At 40.7% G+C, this 24598-nt stretch overlaps 1 protein-coding gene across 3 annotated transcripts in view; it reads left to right on the forward strand.

Annotated features, from left to right (window-relative positions):
• glra1 (glycine receptor, alpha 1) overlaps positions 1-24598 on the forward strand; it is a 122509-nt gene that overhangs the window by 72637 nt on the left and 25274 nt on the right. For all 3 annotated transcript variants that reach the window (XM_037077733.1, XM_037077734.1, XM_037077735.1), the window contains 4 exons: positions 6363-6586; positions 11733-11815; positions 12921-13058; positions 24116-24330. In XM_037077733.1, coding sequence (XP_036933628.1) covers positions 6363-6586; positions 11733-11815; positions 12921-13058; positions 24116-24330 — 660 coding nt within the window. The remainder of the gene's footprint in view (positions 1-6362; positions 6587-11732; positions 11816-12920; positions 13059-24115; positions 24331-24598) is intronic.

Raw genomic sequence — 24598 nt, forward strand, 5'->3', positions numbered from 1 at the left:
AATCACTTAATCTTCTTGGATAGTTTTCACACATTTAACCCTGTGTATAAAGGACAAATAACGCAAAGAATACAAAGCAAATATATATATATATAAAAAAAAGCAAAAAAAAAAAAAAAAAGCAAAACATGTATGTACATATATTCAAAATACAATAATATAGAGATAGATATAGATATATAATATTACAAACAACACAACACTCACACCGCTTCGAGCCAGCCAAAAGGTTGTGAAACCGAGCTAAAGGGTCCGGGTTTCTGTACATTGTTCCACTCTTGTGAAGCATAAAATTTAAAAACTAGTTTTCCAATCTTGCGGGTACAGTATGGCAGTTTTCAGGGACTATAATCCTGGGATCTAGTGCAGTGCTTAATTAATCTATAATTAAGAAGACGCGTATCAATATCAAAATATAACAATAATAGTAACCATGTCAACACACAAATGTAATATCACAGGTTGACTCTGTGTTGTCCAGATCCAGAGTGTGTGTTATTTAGTCAACCAATCATTTATCAGAATCACATGAAGATCCAGGCAGAATTCTGCTGTTGTGAATTGATTTGACACCCCATGGTGCTGCTTTTGAAGCCACACAGTGAAAACAGCCTCCATCTCTCTCAATGCAATGTTGTGTGCACAGAGCAGATGTGTTGCCATAATGTGTGAGCCTCCGTAACCTCCTACCTCCTCCTCCTCCTCTTCCTACCTGAGCAGCATCCAGGGAGCCAGCAGGATGTTATGACAGGCGTGGAATTAGAATATGGCTGCTGCTGTTTCTGTAGATTTTTTGTCTGTATTGTTGTTGTTGGGAGGAAGGGGAAGAGGACGAGGAGGAGGAAGATTGCAGTCTTTCATGCGTGGTTTACTGCCTGAGTTTAATACATGCTGAAATGAGTTTGGTATTGTGTAAGTACAGCATTTCTTGTGCTAATGGTTTCATAGCAGCGTGGCGGTGCTGGATGGTAATTTCAGGATAGCACTTAACAGTCCAATGGCCTTATGTCGGGATATTAAACCATGAGTATGAACCTACAGACTATTCCCACTTTTTTACTGCACATATGCCGACGTCCTGCAGCACTTTACCTCCGTCCTCAGGAGGAGGAAATGCTCTGTATGTCACCTCCTCAACAAAATGTTTTTATACACCTTGAATGAGTTGTCAAATCTCTGCAATTCTGAGTCATTCCCTGATATCATAAACTCACAATTTAAATTACTTTCCCCTCATTTGAGTCTTAGAATGCAGCCCTGTCCTTCCCCACGTGTCTGTTTGAAGCACTTAATGTGCATCCATCTGACCTATGAAGCCGAGGTTTTATGGACCAGAAGACATCCGCAAGCTGACCAATTAAAAAAAAAAAAAAAAAGATTTAAAGTCCCATCTGTGATCTGCATGTAGATGAAATGGTACAGACATTAATATCAGTGGACCATATGAATTAGAGGTGCAGTTTATAAATTCAGTGTATCAGTGAATATGAATATGTCACATTTTCTGATCTGATAAAAAGGGTTTGTTTTCAAGTTACATTTGTAAAATTTGTATAAGAAGTACATATTTGTGATTTTGAGCAGTTGGAAAGTGCAAAATATGAATCCACCAAAAAAAAGTATTACTCAACTCTTCAGTGTCAGAGCGTGAGGAAGGAGGTTGGTGATGAAGACTAAAGGTAACATCATTTCAGGGCTCTTCAACCAGCATTCATCACCATTATGTTATGAATAATCTGACATCAAAAGGAAAATTATGAAATCTAAACATGTTTTTATTTCATTAGAATTTTCAAAATATGAATATAAATAATAATGAAAACCAGAACAATAAATAACTAAATAACTCCAACGTTGTCGCATCGTAAATAACCCACATTATAAGGCCAGTGCTCATCAAGTATAAAGCATTGATTTTGGCTTGTCCAAATGATGCCACGACTGCATGTCCTTACATCAAAAGACCTTTGGAAAATTGAGCTCTACTGAAAATAAAAGCCAGTGTTCACACTTGTAGAATTTTCAAAATATAAGTATCGACAACATTAAAAACCTTGTAATTTTACAAATATAAAGAACAATAAAAACCAGAACAATAAAAACATAGATACATAACTTCAAGGTTGTCACATTGTAAATAGCTTGTTCATCAACTGGTGCAAAGTGCAGCGTTTGTAAGAGACTTATTTGTGCAGGTGTCTGTGCTGTCCGCTCCCTCATGGCCGATCACCGTATCCAACCTTTTGTTTGATTTGACTGAGAGACCCCTAGTGGCAGAAATTAAATATTGTGCATTTAATTACATTTAGTCAAAATGAACTGGGTCTTCTGAAAAAGCACACTGATATTGGATGATTCTGCAAACCTTGTATTATGTTGTATGAATTAGTAAACTATGGAAAAAGTCATGGTTATGGTCAATACAAAGCTCACCTCGCTGGGAACACTGGTGCAGAATTATCAATAATTCATTATTAATTCAGTTCATAAAGCTGAATTCATGTGTTGCGAGACTGAAAAAACATTTATAGATTGAACTAATTCAAACATTTTAGGCCATGAATTATTTAATTTGCAGGCATGAATTAAAACTACTGGGAATTTCCAGTTTGAAAGAAAATGTGAATAATCTAAAGAAAGCAACAATTAAAGTTTGATGTCCCTGTCGGTGGCTCAGACATTTTTAACTGCAAATTTCAAAAGAAACTGCTAGCTTGTAGCTGATTGATGAACATTAATGCTGCTTTGTTTACAATAATGCGCTTACCTGTTTCATTAAATTTCACCTTAAAAGAGCTGTGACTACTATTAATGCAGGAGAGATGCATCAGAAATGGATCAAGTTAAAGCTGTTTTCATGGTGGACAGTACTGATGCTGGACAGGTGTTTCCAGCTGCAGGACGGAGGGGTTTGTCGTCGGAGAAGTAAAGAAACAGGTGCCGAAGGGTTCAGCAGCATCAAGACAGTAAGCTTCTGTTACACGTCAGACTGGTGTGATCACTGGTTTCAAAATTATCTCAGCCACTTCTGCTCGACTGTTGCTCTGTCTGAGCTGGAGTCAAAGCTCCGGCGGATTTATGACTGATGATGCCGGTGCGGGCTCGTACCTCTCCTCTGTATTACCTTGTTCCCTCTCTTCATCAACACTCCTCCTCTCTGCGCCATTTCAGGTTATTCATCATATTCAGAAGAGACTCCTTCATGAAAGGTCAAGCTCATTTGTTTCATGTGAGATATTTAGTGTAATAAACAGTGATAAACGGTGAGGGGCTCTCGCTGAGGCTGATTGCCATGTGACTGTATTCCACACACACTCACATGGTCGTTTAAATGCCACCCGCTGGGGCTGCTGGCATGGCCGTACATGGTCCCTGCGATGCATTTCTGCTACGCCACGCGGCTTAATGATGGCTGCAGCCTGGCCGCAGTGGCCGAGCTCCATATTCTGAGAATAATTGACAATTAGAGGGATGGAGGAGCGAGCTAAATGCCACCCTGCGCTGAATAAAGAAACTCCATCTCAGAATGTGAGATGGAGAGCGGGGCCGTGGAGGTTATACAATACGCCTCTGTGGGAGCAGCAGTTAATATCTTCTACCTGGATCGATTCTTAATTCCAGCCAAGCTTAACCCAGTTCTGCTTCTGTCCCTCAAAACAACAGCTGGAGAGGTGAGGGAGGACCAGACAAAATGTCTGACACCACAGGTCTTTCATCGAGATGCTTGAACAAACAACACCCATGTTTCCTTGACACATTTTCAGCCACTATTTTGGAAGTTCTTTGTTGTTTCTTGAAACTGTCCTCCTGTGGAAAAGTGGTTGGTTTCAACAGAAGCACCAAAATGACATCCAAGCAACACATCCTTACATCTTTTCCCTAACACTAAACAAGTCGTTTTGAATGAACTCAAACCATAAAGAAAACAAAATGTAACTTCCTGGAGAAAGAAAGATGATTATTACAGGTCTATTGTCTACAGGTCATCAAATACTGGCACCAACCCAAAGCGTATGTAGGTATGAAGGGATGAGTTTGTTTTGAATGAAATTTTCCAAAAATCTTCATCACTTGCAAAACTGTTCTGAGTCTCTAAATCTCTATTTTGCTCTCACAAAGATAGACGTTCAGACCGACACACACAGATGTGTAGGAAACGTATTGATCTTCTTCCAGCAGTTAAATAGTGAAAGGTCAATGTCTCAAAGCCACAATGTGTAGGTTTATTTCCACGCTGCACTCTGGATTTAACCTCCAGTCGACTCCAATTCCAGCTGGATGAAACCTTTTAAAACCTAAACTGAACATCGGGATCTTTGAATCTTTGATTTAGATCAGTAAAGATCTGCAGCTTTCACTGAGTCAAAAGTCAAACCTTCCACTACAGTTGTACAGAAGATACATAAAGAGGTACCGATGTCCCTGCACTCTGGAGGCAGCCGAGAAATGTTGAGCTCAGTGTTCAGCAATTTGTAAAGATTTAGACAACATGGCTTCATTCTCAAAACTTAGTCAAAGTTTTGATTTTAACTAACTTGGATCCAAAAGTTTTGTAAGTTTCATGAATGTTCTTATATTTTCCATATACAAGGGATGAATAAAACTGATGACCAGGAGTTCTTGATATCACATGATGGGATGTGGTGTAAGTCAGTGTACTTCGGCATGATTGAATACAGCACCATTGGTCTGTTGTGCTAGATTTTGGCTGGTGATGCGGTCTTAAAATTCCGTTGCAAGATTTGTAGACTGTATCGCGATACACAGTATATATCTCAATATCTGTATCTCCCCAAAAGCACTTCCTGTTGTCTTTGAGAATAATTTCTAAGAAATTCTGCTCGTCTGACCACCAAACTACACCTGACTGTCATCAAATGTTTGTGGAGGAGCAAACACAGGACTTCTGTTTGTGTCCTGTCTGACGCCAAATGAAAATAATGAGTTCTAGTTACATAAATATCATATTCATTTAGAACTCAAACCACAATGTTTTACTGATCCTAACCAAATTGTGAATACTGTATATGACAAAGGTCCACACCTTTTGTGTGTGTGCGCTGCAACCATCATGTGTTTTTCAGAGTGGTCTTGTCGTTTTGGGCATCTGGCAATCAACCTTTTTAGTCGTTTCAATACGAGGAGGTGTTGTATGAAGTAAAAGTTTTATCTTTCGTTCCTCAGTAATACACCCTCCTCATTTCACCAATCTCAAAATCCAGCAGAAGCGCTTGTTATTATCTCTTCTCTGAAGCGTCTGTCATTGTATACAGCCCGCAGGCCTCGTCTTTGAAAAACGCTCCGCCGCCCTCTATCTTCTGTTCATCTATCCCTCTCACTGTCTTCCTCATGTATCTCTCCATCTCCCTGTGTAAGACAAAAGACGTAGAGCAGCAGCTCAACGACCTTCCGCTTTGTACCGACTCTCCACACATCCATCTGCCTGTCTGTACATCCCTCTATCCCCGCCAGCTTCTGTTTCATGTGGCTTTATGATTTGTAATAATAACCCTAATCCTTAAGAACAGCTTTATCAGTCAGACAAAAGTAAACACAAGCCTCCAAGAGCAAAGAGAAAAATGAGAATAGAAAAGTGAAAAGCGAGGTCGAATCTTCCAGGCTGCTCTCCGGCTCACAGGCTGTAAGAGATCTCAGATGTGGCTCGAGGCCACAACTCGCCGCGATCAGTAAAACCTCTTACATTCACATAAAGCAGAAAATGACATATGGATGAAGACCCATAACCACCTGCTCATCCATCCGCAAAAATCCTGTCCATCACTCCATCTCTACATCTGCCGGTATCCGTCGATCCGTTCCTCCGTATGGAGTTACAGCATCTTGAGTCAGCAGTGCAGTGACCCTTGACAAGCCTTTTTTTCCCTCCCTTTCTCTCATCTCTCCCTTTTTCTTTTAAAGGGAACATCTCCCTGCAGAAACATTTTCCATCCGTCTGTTCAAGGTGTTTCAAGGATTTCTGTTTTGTTGTCATTTCATTACTCTGAGTGAGACGTCAAGAGAATGTAGCTATGGTTAAAAAAAAAAATAAAAAAATGATAGTGGGAGTGTATGATGTAAGCTAAAAGATGGGAGATTTTACAAGCCAAGAAAATGCAAAACTGGTCATTTGGGTATCTGCTGCATCTGTTATCACAGAAATAAAATCATACATTTTCTGCTGTGTTGCAGTATTGTTTTTACACATATTGATGTCAAATTGGGTTGAAAATAGAAGAAACTCTAAAGAGCACAGGGTGAATCTTCCATTCATACATCCATCCATTCATCCATCCATGGCTGCAGAGCAGATGTAGCAGCCTTTCAGTCTCTCTGACTCATCTGTCCTTTGTGTCCCTCCTCAGGACTACAGAGTGAACATCTTCTTGAGACAGCAGTGGAACGACCCTCGGCTGGCCTACAGCGAGTACCCCGACGACTCGCTGGATCTTGACCCCTCTATGTTGGACTCCATCTGGAAACCTGACTTGTTCTTCGCTAACGAGAAGGGCGCCAACTTCCACGAGGTCACCACTGACAACAAGCTGCTACGCATCTCTAAAAACGGCAACGTGCTCTACAGCATACGGTGAGTGGAGGAAGTGTGAGGTTTTAGATGCCAACTGTGAATAAAGCCTGCTCACTGCTCATTACCACACAATGGATACATGCAGGCACATTTTCCTTGAAAATGTACAAAATAGAAAATAATACTTAGAATACTTTTTAAATAACACATTTAAGCCTAATAGGAAAGGAAAGATTTTCTGATCATTTGCGTTTGTGCATTAAATACTGATGTCAAGGTTTTTTGTATTTCACTTGGTCAAATTTTTCTGTCCAACCAACAATTTCTGTTATTTCCAACTCATTCAAAAGCTCAGACCAGCAGGATTATGCTGTTACGTGTCATCACCGTCCTTCACTTATTCTTTTAAAATTTTGCCATTTTTCTTGAATAACAGAGAGCTGTCTTCTCAGGGCTGAAAAGTTTAGGCACAAGGCCCAAAAAAACACCAGTAAAGCTGTGAAGTGGGAGAGTATTGAAATTACAAAATTGTTTCTGATAACTTAAGCGCTCCCCAACCTAAAAAACACAGGAGCCTCCTGGATGATTAGACTGGATCACACTCTGTTTTACAGTGTCAAACACCTGCTGCTTCCAGCTTCGAAAAATGTGAGGATTTGCCCCTTCTCTTTGTTAGTTATGACAGTAGATTAGGTTGTGGACTGTTGGTTGAACAAAAGAAGCAACTTGTAGGTGCCACTTCAGGCTCTGGGGAATTGTTCATCTTGAACATTTTCAGCATATTCATTGATAAAGAAAAAGAAAATGATTAGCTGTAGCCCTGAGCTGAAGCCAAAATTTCATGCAGCCGTAAAACCACAGCGCACCAACACTGGTGCAGTCTGACTGTACAATGACCATTTAGAAGAGATATAGCTGTAATAGAAAAAGTTCTGAGTCATAGACTGAAGGAGAAAGGTTGTAAGTTTGGAGGTTATATTGAAACAATCAGTTACAAATCCATGATTGAAGACTGAAAGTGACTCTGCTGCTCAGACTTCCTGTTTATTGCATTCCAGCGGCCTTCACCCTCAGCTTTAAGGCTCTTATTGCCTCAAAGTTGGAGGTTTTTATTTCCTTCAGAGCTCGACTTCCTACCTTTTTTTTTTTTTTTTTTTTTCTATCTCCAAGACATCCCATTCAAGGCTGTCAAGAGTTATAGCCGCCTTCCACCGATGAGCCTTTTAGCCTGCCGGTGTCTCCACCTCCTCCTCCTCCTCTTCCTCGCTTTTATTGCCTCTGCTCAGGGGCGAATGAGAGAGCGCTGCAGCAGCCATGGTAATCTACTCAGCCCGTTAGTATTCCAGCAGCGCGTCCGATCCGTTATCAACCTCAGTTTTCACCTTCATGTCCAGCAGCGGGAGAAGGAGGAGGTGGAGGAGTGAGATTGGTTCTTTATAAATATCGTCAGAAAAAGGGATGAACCCTGCGCTCCCCCTCTGTCGCCTCCATTTTTTAACTTGACACCATCAGAATGAACCCTGCATTGATCAGCTTGATCTCAAAGGCGACGAGGCGGATCGGGATATTAAACCTTCGCGGGGGAAGGAGGAGAAAGTGGGTCTTGTAAATGTTGTTTACTCTGTTTCTTGATGTTTATCGCTCGACAGTAGAGCGGTACGGGGAGTCAAGACCGATGGCCGTGTCGCCTCTGAGATGAAAGTGACATTCTTGAGATTACATGTAGTCCAATCTTCAACGCAGGGCTAGCACTGAAATGATTTGTGGCCCTGTTTGTGCTCGTGGAGGGCTATAGCAAAAGGAAAAACCAAGACACTTTCATTTCAAGACTTGCAAAATGCGTCATGTATCTTAAAACAAGTTGCTCCCAAAACATTACTTGCAGTGAAAAATCAAATCAGCAGATTGCTAGTTGATTGGATAAAGCCGATTTATTCTTTTGTAGAAGGAAATTAATGCCATTCTTTAGTTGTCTTATCCAAGCGTTGCATATTTACATTCGCCGGTCATTGTGAAAGTCATGAAATTCTGCTTCGGTCCTGCCTTAGTTATGCAGGATTGTGGAGGTAAAACTCTATAAAGCTCTCGGCATGCAAAACGAGGAACCAACTTTGTCAGCGTTTGGCGTTTAGGCATCACGACACAGCAGACAGAGAGCCACAGAGCCAAACCTTCTCTATGAGAAAGCGGGACATCTGTGGAGGCCATCTCTCGTGTAATCCATATTCAGCATCCTGTCAGCGTCTTACAGCGATGTGCAGATGCGGCAAAGTTTAGGGCCGACCGGACGTGTGTTGTAGCAGCGGTGTCCTGGTTGAGCAGAACAGGTGGGCCGAGTGTGTGCAGAGAAATCACCTCTTGTCGCGACAACAACCTGCTGACAGCTGGAACCCTGCAATAAAAGAAGCTGGAGGGGTTTTTTTGTTTTTTTTGCTTTTTTGCATCACAGCATACCATAAAGAAACCAACACAGCCTTGCAACTGCATTGTTGGAGTTATAACCCTCTCACCTCATCAGATTCCTAAAACAATCACAAGAAGATTCTGTGATACAGACGATCAGAGTTCATCATTAAGTTTGGAAACAGTACTTATAAAAACAAGCTTTCATATGACGTGGTCTTCATCAGCAGACTTTTGTAGATGTGTAGATTCAAAAAGGCTATTAGAGAAGAGACAAACCCCTTCAGAGGTAGGGAAGGTGATTCTGGAGAAAATGTTGATTGTCCATTCCCTTCATGAGGTTGTCAATTGCTTCGTGTTGAAATCAGGCTCTGACCCAGTTCTGACCCAAAGCAGTGATATGTGATGACCTACACTAAGAAGAATCGCTCTCAGAAGAAACATTAGATATTAAACTCTCGCATTTGTTGTCTAAGTGCTCTGGTGGGAAAAGCTGACTGCTGGACTGAGGTGTAAAAGAAGTTGTTGTCATGAAACCATGCACGTGTTTAGCAGAAGTTTAGATTTGGCTGGTGATTCCATACCTGCCATTTTTATAAAATGGTGGCTGCGCAGTGACCACTGGGCTTTGTTTCATAATTCATTCTGCAAATAAGCAAAATTAGAATCATGTCATATGAAAGCTCCAGGACAGCTACTTAATGGACCCCAGACGAGGATGTTTTCATAAATTCAGTGATGTTTAGGAAATCTTCAGTTATTGCATTTATGTTTCCTATAATTACTGACATTTAACAGACTGCACAATATACTATCAGCTAACAGAAAAATAATTGATATTGAAAATAAATCTTTGGTTTCAACTCTTGGTTCAATTTATTTTGAAAGTACAGATGATTACATCTGTCTATGTAATTTTAGATAAATAGCTGCGAAAACGAATTTGATAACAGTAAATACTGAGGTCTAATGGATCCCGTGGAGCAGTAATAATGTCTGAGAATGTTTTCTTTTCTTTTTTTTTTTTAAATGGCAAATATCTCATTTTAAAATGAAAGTCTTTAATGCCAGTAATGCATCATATGGGTTATAAAACAGTTTTTTTTCTATTCATTTCTGGGAAAAGTTGCCTTTCTCAGAGACACATTCCCTCCATGACAGCAGTAATTAATTTTGGTGGCAGAGACTCAGAAAACGAATGTGTCACCGCGACGTGGGACCAGCTGCCCCAAACGTTTTAATTTTCAGAGTTTCGCGGCTCAGCCTTGCATGAAACAAGATTCATTCCCACGTTACTGCGCGGCTACAGGTTTTAGTCCTCCAACAGAGAAGAAGACGTGGAACTGTGACCCTGCACCTCCTGCTGTGATGTCCCATTGTGATAATCAGTATCAGAGAAGTTACTCAGAGAAATCCATCTTCATTTCAGGTGGCAACGAATATCTACTGAATATCTTTTTATTGGATGATTAAGATACTGCTCTCAGTGTTCTCTTCTTTGTTGCTAATCAAATCCCATGAAAAGACCAAAGTGAACAATGAGTTAATCTGTCTCTCAGTACTTTAGAATTCTCCCTTCATGTTTGTGTTACTCAGCTCCAAGCCCATTACTGAATATATGAATCTTTAAATGAAGGCTCAGTGGTTTCCTCATCAGTGTTCAATGTAGTTTTTAGCAAAAGTTGCAGGAGGAGACAGGGAGAAATTGTCCATTTGTTGGGGTCTGTTTATATATCAGGCTTTGGATTTGTGAATATGTTTATTTCCTTGTCTGTTTTGGTTTTCTCATGTTGTTTGTTGACAATGAGAAAACATAGGAAAAGTTTCACAAGATTTATTTAATAATTTTCCATCATGTAATCTGTTAAAAAAAAAAGATTTAAAGAGCCCCATCACAACCAAGAGTGGTCTTTACACTGCGTTTTGTGTTTCATCGATGGTCAAAAGCCAAAAGGAATGAAATACAATTTTGTATTGTATGTATCGTTTTAAAATCCATGTTTTGCAGAAGCAGCAAATCCTCTGAATTTAAATCAGCAAATTTGTGGTATTTATTGTTTTACATTTTGTTTTCATCATCACATTATTTAAAATTACAAAAGGTGCATGTACACTGATTTATATTCCGCTGATAATCAGAATGATAACTCAGTCAGATTAGACACGCCTCATGTAACCACCTCAATCAGAAGGATCTGAATGAATTTTCAGTCAGATCAAGAGAGCTGGTGTTAACCTGATACCACTCAACCATGTTAACACACAACCTGATTCTCTCTGGCTGGAATAAATATATTTATTCAAAGCATGCTTGGCTCATGGGGCGATAATGTGGAGATAATATAAATCTTTTAGGTTCTCAAACCAAAACATTTTAAGAATTATAAAATGCCTCAATGGTTGACAGGCTCAAAATGAGTCTGTGAAACAGTGAACAAATAAAATGCCTCGTGTAATTATTTTATTTTATCAATAAAGTTGCTCTAAAAAAGGTCTTCTTTGGGTATATTTTTTGAAAGATTTGATGCTTCACCACTGGTGGAACCACTTTGCACATGTCAAAAAGTAAAAAAAAATACTTGGGGCCATATAAACAAACTTATTACAGCAGTGACTACACTGAAATAAACTAAGTGTATTTGTTTTCATCAATTTCAAACACGTGCTGATCTGTTGCTGTTCAGTTCGCTCGCCTGGCGCTGCTCTTTGAGTCACACTTATAAAGCTCCAGATAATCCTCTTATGCTAAGTGAAGCTGTGTGTGTGTGTGTGTGTGTGTGTTCCTCTGTGTGTATGTTTGCAGAATAACACTGATCCTGGCCTGTCCCATGGATCTGAAGAACTTCCCTATGGACGTCCAGACCTGCATCATGCAACTGGAGAGCTGTGAGTGATCACACACACACACACACACACACACACACACACACACACACACACACACACACACACACACACACACATACGCACACACACACACGTGCACACAGAGTCAGGGGTGCATCAGTCGATCAGTCAGTGAGCAGCTGGCAGGGGGAGAGATATGATATAGATTTCTCTGTGGCCTTTTCATTCTTCCTCTAAGACGTGAGGAGACTCACAGAATCACGAGCCAAAGTTGAAAGACTTCCGTTCTTCTGTTGGCGTACGACGGGTCAGCGATCATCAAGGAAAGAAAGCACAATACAACAGTCAGTGGAAGCAGACTGAGGCTGCTGTCAGCTCTGATGTAACGCTTTCAAACAGAAGCGACATAGACTGAAAAGCATCATAATGTCACAGTCTGACTCACACGCAGTCATGTTCCTAACCTCAGGGCTGATATTAGTGTTGCACTTGAGGTAACTCTTTATTCTACAGGCCTGGAAACGTCATGGTAAGTCGGCTGTGATTACCAAACAACATATTTGAGAAGTCTTTGATATTAGCCCCAAAATTACCACAGAAATGAATTAAATGAAAATGACCCCAAAGTGATTTATCAAAAATATCGTGCTGTTTTCCAGTTAGAAGTTCATGCTTAACTTCTGCTGGTCACTTCTGCTCACCACCTAGAGGTTCCTATCAGCAGGCCACTAAACTTACATAGAAATTGGGTGACTGTCACGTTTACCAGAGTCACACAGCCCAGGACTCCACAGGACTCCCTCAGGGGTCTTAAGTCCATGTCTTGACAGGTCAGAGCTGTTCCGGCTGCACAAGGGGAGCCATCACAATATCAGACAGGTGGTCAGCTTGTAATGATACATTGTCATTTAATAGTTTGTTATAATTTGTAGTAACAATCTGAATCTGCAAACTAACTGATCAAATGGAAATACTTGTTAAGCGTATTACTTGAGTTAATGTATTTAGAAACTTCTGGCTGGGTGAGCCTGCACCCCGACTGCAGACAGACAGATCATCTTCCTCCTCGGGGCGGGGAGTGAAATAAATGACCCACACAGAGTTGAAGTCAGTCTAACCTCCTGCTCCCTCCTCTCTGCTGCAGTCGGCTACACCATGAACGACCTCATATTCGAGTGGGATGAGAAGGGAGCCGTGCAGGTGGCCGACGGGCTGACGCTACCTCAGTTCATACTCAAAGAGGAGAAGGACTTGCGCTACTGCACCAAACACTACAACACAGGTGAGTGGGGCGACAGTAAGATATGGCCTCTGACAGTCTGTTTGATTATTTTGCTCCTTTTCTCTCCTCCATCAGTTGGCTATCACAGTTTCCATGGTTTCCAATCTGATCTGTTTAATTCTCTGTCTCTGTGGAGTCATAAAAGTCGTATTTTTCAACACAGGAGAAAAAAATCTATGACTGCTGAGACAATACAAATCAACTTGTTACTCGTTTTTTATAAAGATTAGTTTTTCCGTTAGTCGTCTACACAAGCATGTTTATTGCTAACACTTTGTTTTGCTGTACTTTTCTAAGATGCTTCCTGAAACAAGATGTACTTCTTTACAGATACATTTAAGATCTGAGACAATGGTTTGATTTAATCGGATTTTGTTGTTTTCATTAAATAACTGTTCAGTTTAAACTCTATTTTCTATATAAAAGTTATAAGCCTCCCTGGAGCTAAATTTATGACATGGACTACAAAGAACCAGGGACACTGAATGCAATGATTGCAAATCCTGTTCTACCATCTTCATAGTTATACAAAAACATCCCAAAAATGTAAAAATATTTGCACATTCAGCTGACCTGCTGGACTGTGACTGAGTTTATACTCTGACTGCCAGCACAAGTCAATTTTTTTTGGCAAATCCAGATTGATTTTAGGAAGTCCGGACAGAAAACAAACACATGCGATTTCGCAAATCAAATCAGCCACATTTGTTCGTGATTTGAAATGCGAAATTGATTTCTACAGATGCATCTCAGTCCAGATGCTCAATAACAGGCCATGGACAAAATAAATTGTCTGCTGTGTGACTTCACATTGTGATTGTTAGGAGAACAAAGTGATGAATCGCCATTTCACACAGCTCCCTGTAGGAAAGCCGCGTCCCCAGCGTACATAGTGGCTGACATGTTGATTATCTCCGGAGCCAAAATCCCACCTGATTACTCCCAAGTAACAGTGCGGACACTCTGTCTTCCAGATATGATTAGAGAAACAAATCTGATTTGCCTGCAGTCTGAACATAGCCTAAAAAACTCTAAACTAGCAGATAACTGGAATTAATCGGTACTAATTGATTGATGTCTTAATTTTCCTGTGCCGAATTAGGTCCTTCCTTCCAGGCAGCCTCAGGAGTACAGCTGACAGAAGTGATAAACAAAGCTATAGAGAATCCAAGATGTAACAAAGCAGGAAACAAGACTTTTAGGCCACAATGATAGAAAAAAAAATACTTGAAAAATATGCTGTGGTGCATTTTTATCTGAATAGAATATGTTCATATCGCCTTCCTCTACGGGGTGATGTAGACTGAGAGTCTACAGGTAGCTGCTGGTGTGTAGGTGGACATGTTGAGAAGCTGTATGATCAGCGACAGTCTCAGCAGCAGCAGCAGCGCTGACAGCACGAGGACAGCACCATGATCAAAAGGGTGCGTTTGATATATGTTGCAGTGGGAGGAGTGTGCCATGTGAGTGCAGCCTGTTGATCAGCTGTCATGTTTTGAAACAGCGACGTGTGAACATGCTGTTGACATGAGAAATGTAAAGAGAAAAACCCACCTCTGCTCCCATTTTTCTTTGTGGCTTCCCTTTACACTCTTCTGTATTCTTCCTTCACTTTACACAATGTTTCTCCCCTGCTTTTGCTTTGTAAAATGAAAGACAGAAAAATAATAAAACACTTGGGTTTTCTTTTGCATTTAAATAACAAAAAGGGGAATGAAAGAGGACAGGGGGTTAAGAGAGACAGGGAAATAAAGCAGGACTCAAGAGGATAAATGGATGTTTCTCTCCAGTGAAGAGAGAATTTGTCAATATTCAGATTTGGCAAATATTCTCTGAAATTACAATAAGAGAGAGAGAGATGTGAGAAATGTCTGCCTTGAGACTCGGCTGAAACGCTGCATGAGTCAGAGTCAGAATTGAATATTTATTAAAATGTGTGAAATATGAAAATAACAGAGGAATACCACACTGAAATGGTAATATCACATTCCCAAAATATAGTTTTCCTTTTTTAAAAATGTCATGAAACTTTCAGTGACGAGCAAAGCACCACAGGCTGCAAAGTTTGTTTCAGACACAAACTCAGAATAGTTTATTTTTCACGTTTAAAGTTTTAGCGTTTGTACACATTTGCAACAAATATAACACAACACAAAATTCAGTTTAAATGTTAGGATTTCCCTTAGAGAATGCACAGCATGGGGTAAAAGAAGAGAATAAATGGTAGGAAAAAAAGGGGAAAAAAGGATGAGAGTGGAGAAATAAGTAAAGGTATGAAGATAAAATAGGGAGAATGAAAGAATCAGAGACAGAAAATTGTTAAAACAAAGAAGGAGGAGATTAGAGACAGTGTTGGGAAAAGAATAGCAAACAGGAAAAGGGAGATGGTGATATGAATCATTTGGAGGAGAATGGACAGTCTCTGGGGGTGGGGGGAATGGGCAAAAGACACTGACAAAGAAAGAATTGCATCAGTCATGTGAGAAGGAAGCTGACAAACGGCAGAAATTAGTGAGAGCAGCAGAAATCAGAAAAAGAGACGAGCAAGGAGAATCTAGCAGAGGACGAGGACGGCCGCCACGCTCTGTTTCTCCCTCCAGGTCCTCCAAGTGTGGCTGAAAACCATCTGTCCAGTCCACGATTCTTACACTCCAGAGAAAACACAGAGTATATATTAGGGGTGGGAAGTGAGTTTTTATCACTATAAATGCCATTGTTGATTGTGCCTATCAATCCAATTCCTTATCAATTCTCATATGGATTCCTGGGTAGTTCATTGAGTGGCATAAAAGGAGTTCTACACAGTCTTCAAAAGCAACCATTTTATTTTTTTTCACAAAATGATGTCAGCACAAGACTGTGAACATGAACAAATTCATCTCAAACATACTGAACAACACCTTGACAAGATATAGTGTAGAAAGAAAATATAGTCTAAATAAATTAGCTCGACCGTCTGCGTTGTTTTAGCAGGTTTCACGATATTACAGCATTGCACTGAAGAATTCTCATCTTGTTTGGTGAAATGCAGCCAGGCCAGGAAGAGATCACTTCCTGCTGCCTTGCAGTTGAAGGTCTGAGTCATCGCAGAGAGTGTGACGCAAATGTACCGCGTCGCAAAATTTCAGGAAAGCCAGAAAGCCTTGTGCAGGCAGGGAAATGAGAGAATCGTTAAGAAGAATAGATAATGTTGGAGGCGTACAGTTACGATGGAAGCGGTCAGTTGGAACTGGTTCTGGGTCGGAACTGGTTCTCGATTCCCACCCCTAGTATATATAGATATATAGATAGCTGAGGAGCTGGCTGGCTGAAATAGACAGACTGTCAGTAGAACTGGAATGGAATTTTTTTGTTTTTTGTTTTTCACTTTCCTGCAGAAAGACACTGTGACTAAACTGAATATCTGAGAACATCATTAGTTTTGGATCTAAAGTCAAGATGGACAACAATTGTCCAGAGAAATAAAGTGTCACTGTGAAATGAACTTTGAGTGCTCAAGCATAATGCTAATTATCAAATAAGCTTAACCTAAAATGTGAACAGCAGACATGTAAATTAATTTCTGCTACCAACATCCTTCAAAATATGTCTTTGCCAAAGAGTTATGTTATTTTCATATGAAAATCCTAATAATCCTCACTGTCTGGAGAGTTCCAGAATAACGTTTGAAGCTTTATGACCACTTATAATGCACATATTAGTCTTCACATGATAATAAGTAAATGCTTTGTATTTCTTAAATCACAATATAACGTGTTATATTGTGCTTTTATCCTAAAATTGCCTTCATTATCGTTCAAATATTAGATAATTATTCCCCAAAAACATTGTTACTTTATCCTCACAAGCTCAGATTGTCGAGTTAACCTTGCCTACAATATGTCCCATCCAACATCCACAGAACAGGAAATATATTCCCAACTCCAAAACACCAAACCACTGGTCAGTGTGTGTGTGTGTGTGTGTGTGTGTGTGTGTGTGTGTGTGTGTGTGTGTGTGTGTGTGTGTGTGTGTGTGTGTGCGCGTGTGTGTGTGTGTGTGTGTGTGTGTGTGTGTGTGTGTGTGTGTGCAGGAGGCTGATTAGTTCTGATTCGGAGCCATCACTCACACAGAGGTTGACGTCTGCTGTCACCTCTGAGGAGATGAACGATCCACCTCCAGACAGAGAGCCTTGACACGACTCAGCACCGACACACACACACACACACACACACACACAAACATAAGCAACACACACACACACACACACACACACACACACACAAACATAAGCAACACACACACACCCCTATATCCTCTTGCAAGCACATTTATGCAAATACACGCACAGTCGTGCTTAGCAGAGACAATGAAGTTATAATCCACAGCTTAGCTTTATAAACACATGTAAGTCAGGAGTCAATCTCACGACATTGATGCTTCCTTATATGGTATTTCCTGTTTGAATAAATGAAGCTGTCCTACCGCAAAAATGACAATGAAAACTGATGCATTGATCATTTAGTAGTTTCAAACTATTCACTTTATGCTGATTTTGAGAAACTGGGCTAGAACACAAAGTAAAAGAACAGATTACAAACCTACACATGTGTGGAACAATCTTCACCAAAAAATCCACAACAAGCTGACAGACACTGAGACCAGGCTTTTCGATTAAACTGGTTTTAGTTTTTTGATTGAATGCATACTTAATTTTTGAGGGGAGTTGCACCACTGAATACTAACTAAGGCAATTTGTGCATAACTGCTAAGTCACTGGCTGTTTACTTTGGTTGTTTGGTCGCATGGTTGTTATCTTGGCCATTTAGTTGGTTGGTTGGTTGGTTGGTTGGTTGGTTGGTTGGTCGGAGCAGTATTGAAGAGAATTACAAATGTAAATGGCTTAAATAAAACAGAAAGAAAATTGAAATATGTGCTCATTTATTGGTGACTCTTTGATGATAAGAAAAAACCTTTAAGAGCTTTTTTATTTCAATTTACATTATGCTCGGTAATTAATTGTAATTGACTCAGACTTAGAGTTCTGCAAAGCTATTTGCTATGGACTTAAAGGGAAGTGGATGTATGCAGGTTGTAGGTGGAGGGTCAAAATGAACCATATAGTGAATGAGAATGCTGACAAACAGGAAAAGCAAATCTATGAGCTAAAAGAGGCTCAGCAGGTCAAACCTGTGTGATCTTCTTCTTTTCTTTCTTTCTTTCACTAGGAGAGATGCTTTTCTCAACTCATTCCCTGTTTCTCTCCCGCCATGCTGCTCCTCTGTGACTGCAGTGTATGTTTATGGGCAAGTGTGTGTGTGTGTGTGTGTGTGTGTGTGTGTGTGTGTGTGTGTGTGTGTGTGTGTGTGTGTGTGTGTGTGTGTGTGTGTGTGTGTGTGTGTGTGTGTGTGTGTGTGTGTGCGTGTGTGTGTGCCTGTGTGTGCATGTGTGTAGTTGAGCGTGCACATGCCTCGCTGCTTCCCAATCAAGCATTAAGAGGGAATTAAGGTGTCGTTTTTCCAGATTTATTAGCTGCAGTCTATTATGACTCCAAGAACGAGGGAGCATTTCCCTGAATGTCTCTCTCTCTCTCTCTCTCTCTCTCTCTCTCTCTCTCTCTCTCTCTCTCTCTCTCTCTCTCTCTCTCTCTTTTTTTCCATGTCTTTCCATCCCTCCATCCACCTAACACACACACACACACACAAAGGAAAAGCCCTGTTTGAAATACTAATTATGGTTTCTGCTGCATTGCAGGGTGCTTTAGATTTCTGGCTGGTGATATGTTTGAAGTGTGTGTGATACATACATTTCTGAACCTGTCATCCAAACCTAAGCCAACATTCATATTCTAAATGGTGGTTATACTAAGGTGGCTTGTTCTCGGAGTGTGTTTTCAACTGACACTACTGAATGAACATAGAAATATTATAGGAATCCTACAGGCAGCAGTGTGGCTATATGATCTTCTCTCTCTTCCGCAACATGTTGCTAATTGTCACTTTGATCCTGGAGGTGACAGTCTACATCTGTCTCATGGCAAGGGAAAGTGGTGATAAATATTCCACATACATTAAAACATCAAATAGCTACCTACTTCTGCCTCCCTCTCCTAATTGGGGGCATGTTGACAGCCATCTACTGTATAATACACCCACTGTGAATAAGTATCTCATTCAACTCCACTTCAAAAAATAAAATAAAACTATCCCTTTAAATTCAGCACACATATACACAAACAAATGGTATATATAAAGGACAATGTCCATATACATCTGGTAATCACTGGGCACAAACTAGGAAGCAACACACGTTTTTGTGTATTGAATACACGACACATACACACACACACACACACACACACACACACATTGCATTGTTAAGTACAGCTCACACACACACATGCAGACTCTGCCCCCACAGTGAGATAGGGGCCCGGCTGAATAATTTCAATCTTCTTATCAGATGGAAAATATGGACAGCACTTAAAAGCTCTGAAGTGTATCACAGCTATAAATCAAGTCCAACTTCATCGACTCTCCTCCTCCTCTCCCTCTCTTCCTCCTTCTGCTGCTGCTGACAACATTTTCTCCCTCTTATCTTTTCTTCCTCATCCCTCCTTCCTCTCACATTTCCCCCTCTCCTCTCCTCTCCTCTCCTCTCCTCTCCTCTCCTCTCCTCTCCTCTCCTCTCCTCTCCTCTCCTCTCCTCTCCTCTCCTCTCCTCTCCAGTCATTTAGGGTTAACTCTAATTGATGAGGCTGCCTTCCATTGATCTCCTTTGATTAAATGGATCGTCGGCCATCTTGCTCTCTGGCTCTCTTGTGGTTTATTATGAGACCCGGCGTGCTCATTACATTACAGAGAGAGAGAAGAAGGGACATTTGTTACTCTTGCTGCTTTTACTGCAGTGTAAATAAGACCTCTGCAGTGTGTGTTAATTAAATTATCTTCACTGCAGATCTTCGTTTTTGTGCAGAAAATGCCAGTTATTGGGTTTGTTTACATCCCGTGGCATGAGAACAGTGTTTTCTCTAAAAGCATTTAACATTTAATAATTTAAAACTTGGATTTTCATCCAAACCTGTTCAGCCCAATGCCAGATATTGATTCATGAATCTATTAAACAAAAACCAAGCGTGTCGCCTTTAGCAGCGATAGATTTTTGGTTGAAAACATTGTAAAAACAGCACCACCTACAGAAACTGTGGTGAGATACATTTTAAAACCTTGTAGATTTTTGCCTACACGATATATATGTTGCAAATATAAGTAAAGCTGGAGCAGAAGGCCCAGGAGAGAGAGGTGGAACTGCTGCCTTCGTTCCTCCTAATCTCTCTCTCCTCCCCTCTTCCAGCAACACGCTGCGAGCGTAAACATCCGCTGCTCCTTTCCCTTCATAGCCACACAAGGACTAACGTCGCTCCTGGCAGGCTACAACAGGCAGCTGTACATCGCCGCTCTTTCAACTGCAACGGCACAGTGTGTGCAGTGGATACTGACATAAGAAAACAATAAATTCAAGCGAAAGGAAGGTGACACCAAGCTAAGAAAGTTGAAGTGGATGTATTTGTCAAAAGGCCGAGTCAGAAACACGTTATAATCTTAACAAAGCAAATGTTGGGGCTTGAAGTTTCATTCTTGGAAACAGCAGCTCGACCAAAACCATATCCTGAAACCCAGACTGAGACGGACAAAACGCTGGAGGAGGATTTCCAGTTAAACACTCTCGTCAAGATATCAGATTGTGATGATAACGACGCTCAGTCAAATACATCTTTAACTCTTAATTGTGTTCTTTCTATATTTTGGACAATGAATTACACTCACAATACACAGAGTGTAGGAAGGTGGAGACAGAGTCTGTAAACAGTAACATACAAATGTGTTAACAAAACAGCAATAATAAATTACTTGTATCTGTTTATGGTGGTTGGTAGTCAGCAGGTGCGTAGTTGCCACCAACCTACCTATGACAAAATGAGAACAGAAGGGAATTATATCTATGACAGTGTTTACACAATATTATCATATGTGTATTGTTATCCTGATATCAAAATTTCATTTTTAGATATCGTATTTTTGGCGTATTGAGACACCCCTGATGTGGAGTTCCCATCTTTGCAGGATGAACTGCAGGATGTTGAGGGTGATCCTGCATGATGTAAAGGAGCCATGCTGGGGATGTTTTTTAAACTATGCTGAGCCAACTGCAACAAAATTTAAATAAAGAAAGAAAGTCTAAGTCTAAACCAGTCTGTTCAACACAGGTCAGGTCACCATTAGCTGTCTGCGTTGTAATGTGTGTCCAGGATGTAAGGTTCTAATCTTACAACTTAATGATTATACAGTTTCATGCTGTACAATTTTCATTTGTGTTTCATGCTTTTATGACAAGAATCTTAACCAATCTGACTCTGAATCCTGGAACTTCTTTTCGAGCTACTTTAAGGTTCCTTCTGCCTCTTTTTGTCTGTAAATATTGTACAGATTAGTCTTGTGGCATACAAAACATATGACGTAATTCTGGTACTTCGTAGCCTCCCCGTGAGAGTGTTGATAGGGGAAGTCATTTAAAAACTTCTCCTTGTCCTCTGAGACACTACAAGACAGCCCTCTGCTGACAAGATGACTGCTGACTGGAATTTGTGTTCTTCATTTAGAAGTTCTTTATTAGTGATGAAGTTGCATTGCTATCTGTCAGGGAACTGAGCTTGATGTGTTGATCTTCTGATGGTGTGGTCACTTTGGCTCTGCCTGATCGAGCTTCGTATGCGTGGATTAATAACACGTTCAACTATTTTCTGACTCAGACTTTTTGGCCCTGCTACATGTGTAGATTTTTACACCTAATGTCTGTACAGGGTGATGCTGCCATTTCTTTAGAATTACTTTAGCGATACTCTGAGACGAAGATCGTTGAAGATTGTAGCAGACGGCAACGCAAGCTCATCTTTCAAAAATAAATACTTGCGTCCACAGTGAAGATACAAATGAAAATGTTTCTCATTTATAATTCAGCAGCATCATATGGAAGTATTATCAGCTTTATGATGTAGGAAGAGGCCATAACTTCAGCTCTTTCTGCGGTGTCTTCCTCGGCGCTACACACTCCTCTAAACCACCGCTCTGACACTCTGCGACATGCTGTTACTGCAACAAGTAACTGGCAGCATAAATCCCAAAACACCTCCTGCATTTGTTTTCAAATATTTAACATGCTTGGGTTTCATTTCATATTCAGCAAAGCCGCGCATTTGTGTCTCTCTGATTTTCCGCTCGTGATTTACACTTTGGCTTAGCGTGAGCGCTGAAGGCAGATGTCATTTTGTCTCAAAGCTGTCAACTTTGCCTTCAGTCCCTCTATGATTCCCTCCCCGGCTTATCCTCCTTTTTACTGCCAGTCCAACAACTCTTCCCGTCTCTGGTCCCTCACTCCTTGTCTTCTTTTAATTTACCCCGTCTCTCTCATCCATTCCACCTGTCTTTTTTTTTTTTTCCCGGAGACGTGGCTGTGTCAGTGTTTAGATAATGTGCATGCTCAGATGGAGATAATAGGGAATTCAGAAACACTCCTCACTGCAAATGGGAGCTGCATCGCCTCAGGGAAACTGATGAAAGAACATTTTGCTTTTAAGTAGTTTAAACATCGACCAGCATTATCATTACTTTTTTTCCTGGAACCAACCTCTTGTGCTCGGTGTACTGCAAATTCAGTCATTTCCAAATGAGATATTCATGTTGAAAAACAGGACACCTACTGAGACAAAATGACTGGCTCCATGAATATATAAGTGAGTGGTGAATATCTTTGAAGCAGTAAGTATCATGAGCCTTCTCATTATGAAGTAATAACCTTTATGGAGGGCAGCAGTCACACTGTTCCTTTAAAATGCTGAACATCAGAGTAGATTTAAATAAAAAGGAATAATGGGAGTTTTTTCTTTCATCATGAACCCTGATTTGCTTTTAACTTTTTTTTAGGCATAAATCTTTCAGGCTCAGAATTTATAGTTAAGACGACAGCAGCCCCTCCTCTGTCACGGTTTATGTTTTATTCCCTCAGACAGATGGCGGTGATGTTTCTGAAGATGACTGAGTGAACTCTTGAAGAGACAACCAGCCTATCTACATTTTCTTTAAGATGATTTTTGTTTACTCAAGAGTTTTTTTGTTTTTTTGGGGGGGAAATCTGTCATTGTCATTAAAGTCATTGAAAAATGTCCACAAACAAACTCAGCATTAGTTATAGTCCTTTGCAGTTTTGTACTTACATTGTCCCAGATGTTACCAACAATGTCCAAACTAGACAGATCCACAAGTTTACTCAGTGAACATGAAGTAGAGTACATTTCCCCTCCAGCTCCAGTCATCAGTCAGCTTCACAGAACATAAACACCTGACAATGGAGGTCACAGTCACGGATCACTGCTGCAGTCAGGCTGATGAACAGGAGTGAAGATAAATCAGCTTTTTAATCCAGAAAGTGAAATCTCTGAGCTCGCCTCTCTCTCCATCAGTAAACAGCTCTGGATCAGAGCAGAATCTGATGTAAGTCCAGGTGTTTATTCCTCCAGGAGGTCTGGATCTGCAGCGACTCTCTCCTCCAGAGCTGGCCAGCCTTTTGTTCTGTTTTGATAGAGACACATAGCAGCAGAAATGACATCTTGTGTGAAATTACACACACACACACACACACACACACACACACACACACACGTACACACACAACTCCAGGTTTAGTTTCTACTTCCTCAGCTTATTATGTAGTTCTTAATGCAATTTTCTGCTCTGGTGTTCATCAGGTCCATTACCAAACAGATATATATCACACTTAAATGGTTTTAAGCGAAAAAACCAGAGTTTAGATTACCTCTCATCATCCCAGTAATAATCGTTTTTCTATCTTTTCTTATCTAATCCATCTTTCTCTCGGCCCCTTCACACCTGGATTCCTTCTTTCCCTTCAAACACAACAAAGACTTCCTGCTGCTTTTTATCTCTGTCTCTTACTGCATCTTGTCAGGCACCAAATTCTTCCTCTTTAACAGAAAATCTTCTTTATCCCCTCTCCCCCTCCAGGTAAATTCACCTGTATCGAGGCTCGTTTCCACCTGGAGCGTCAGATGGGCTACTACCTGATCCAGATGTACATCCCCTCGCTGCTCATCGTCATCCTGTCCTGGGTTTCCTTCTGGATCAACATGGATGCCGCACCCGCCCGGGTCGGTCTGGGCATCACAACTGTGCTGACCATGACCACGCAGAGCTCCGGCTCCAGAGCCTCCTTGCCCAAGGTGAGACTGTGTGTGTGCGTGTGTGTGTGAGTGAGTGTGTGTGAAAAAAAGGTTGGAAGGAGGAAACGCATGTCTCACATTTACAAAGAAAGAGTGACCTGAATGGATATGAAGGTGTGGGAAATAGATTTTCAAGTTAAGTTCAAGTTAAGTTTCCGATGGCTCAGTTTGACCTGCAACATAACAGAAGTGTTAAAACAAGGAGAGAGGAAAGGAATGGAAATACGTACAAATAGTGGGGTTTTTAGAAAAAGAGGAAGCAATGGAA

Source organism: Acanthopagrus latus, chromosome 18, assembly GCF_904848185.1.
Source record: "Acanthopagrus latus isolate v.2019 chromosome 18, fAcaLat1.1, whole genome shotgun sequence".
Taxonomy (NCBI): Eukaryota; Metazoa; Chordata; class Actinopteri; order Spariformes; family Sparidae; genus Acanthopagrus; species Acanthopagrus latus.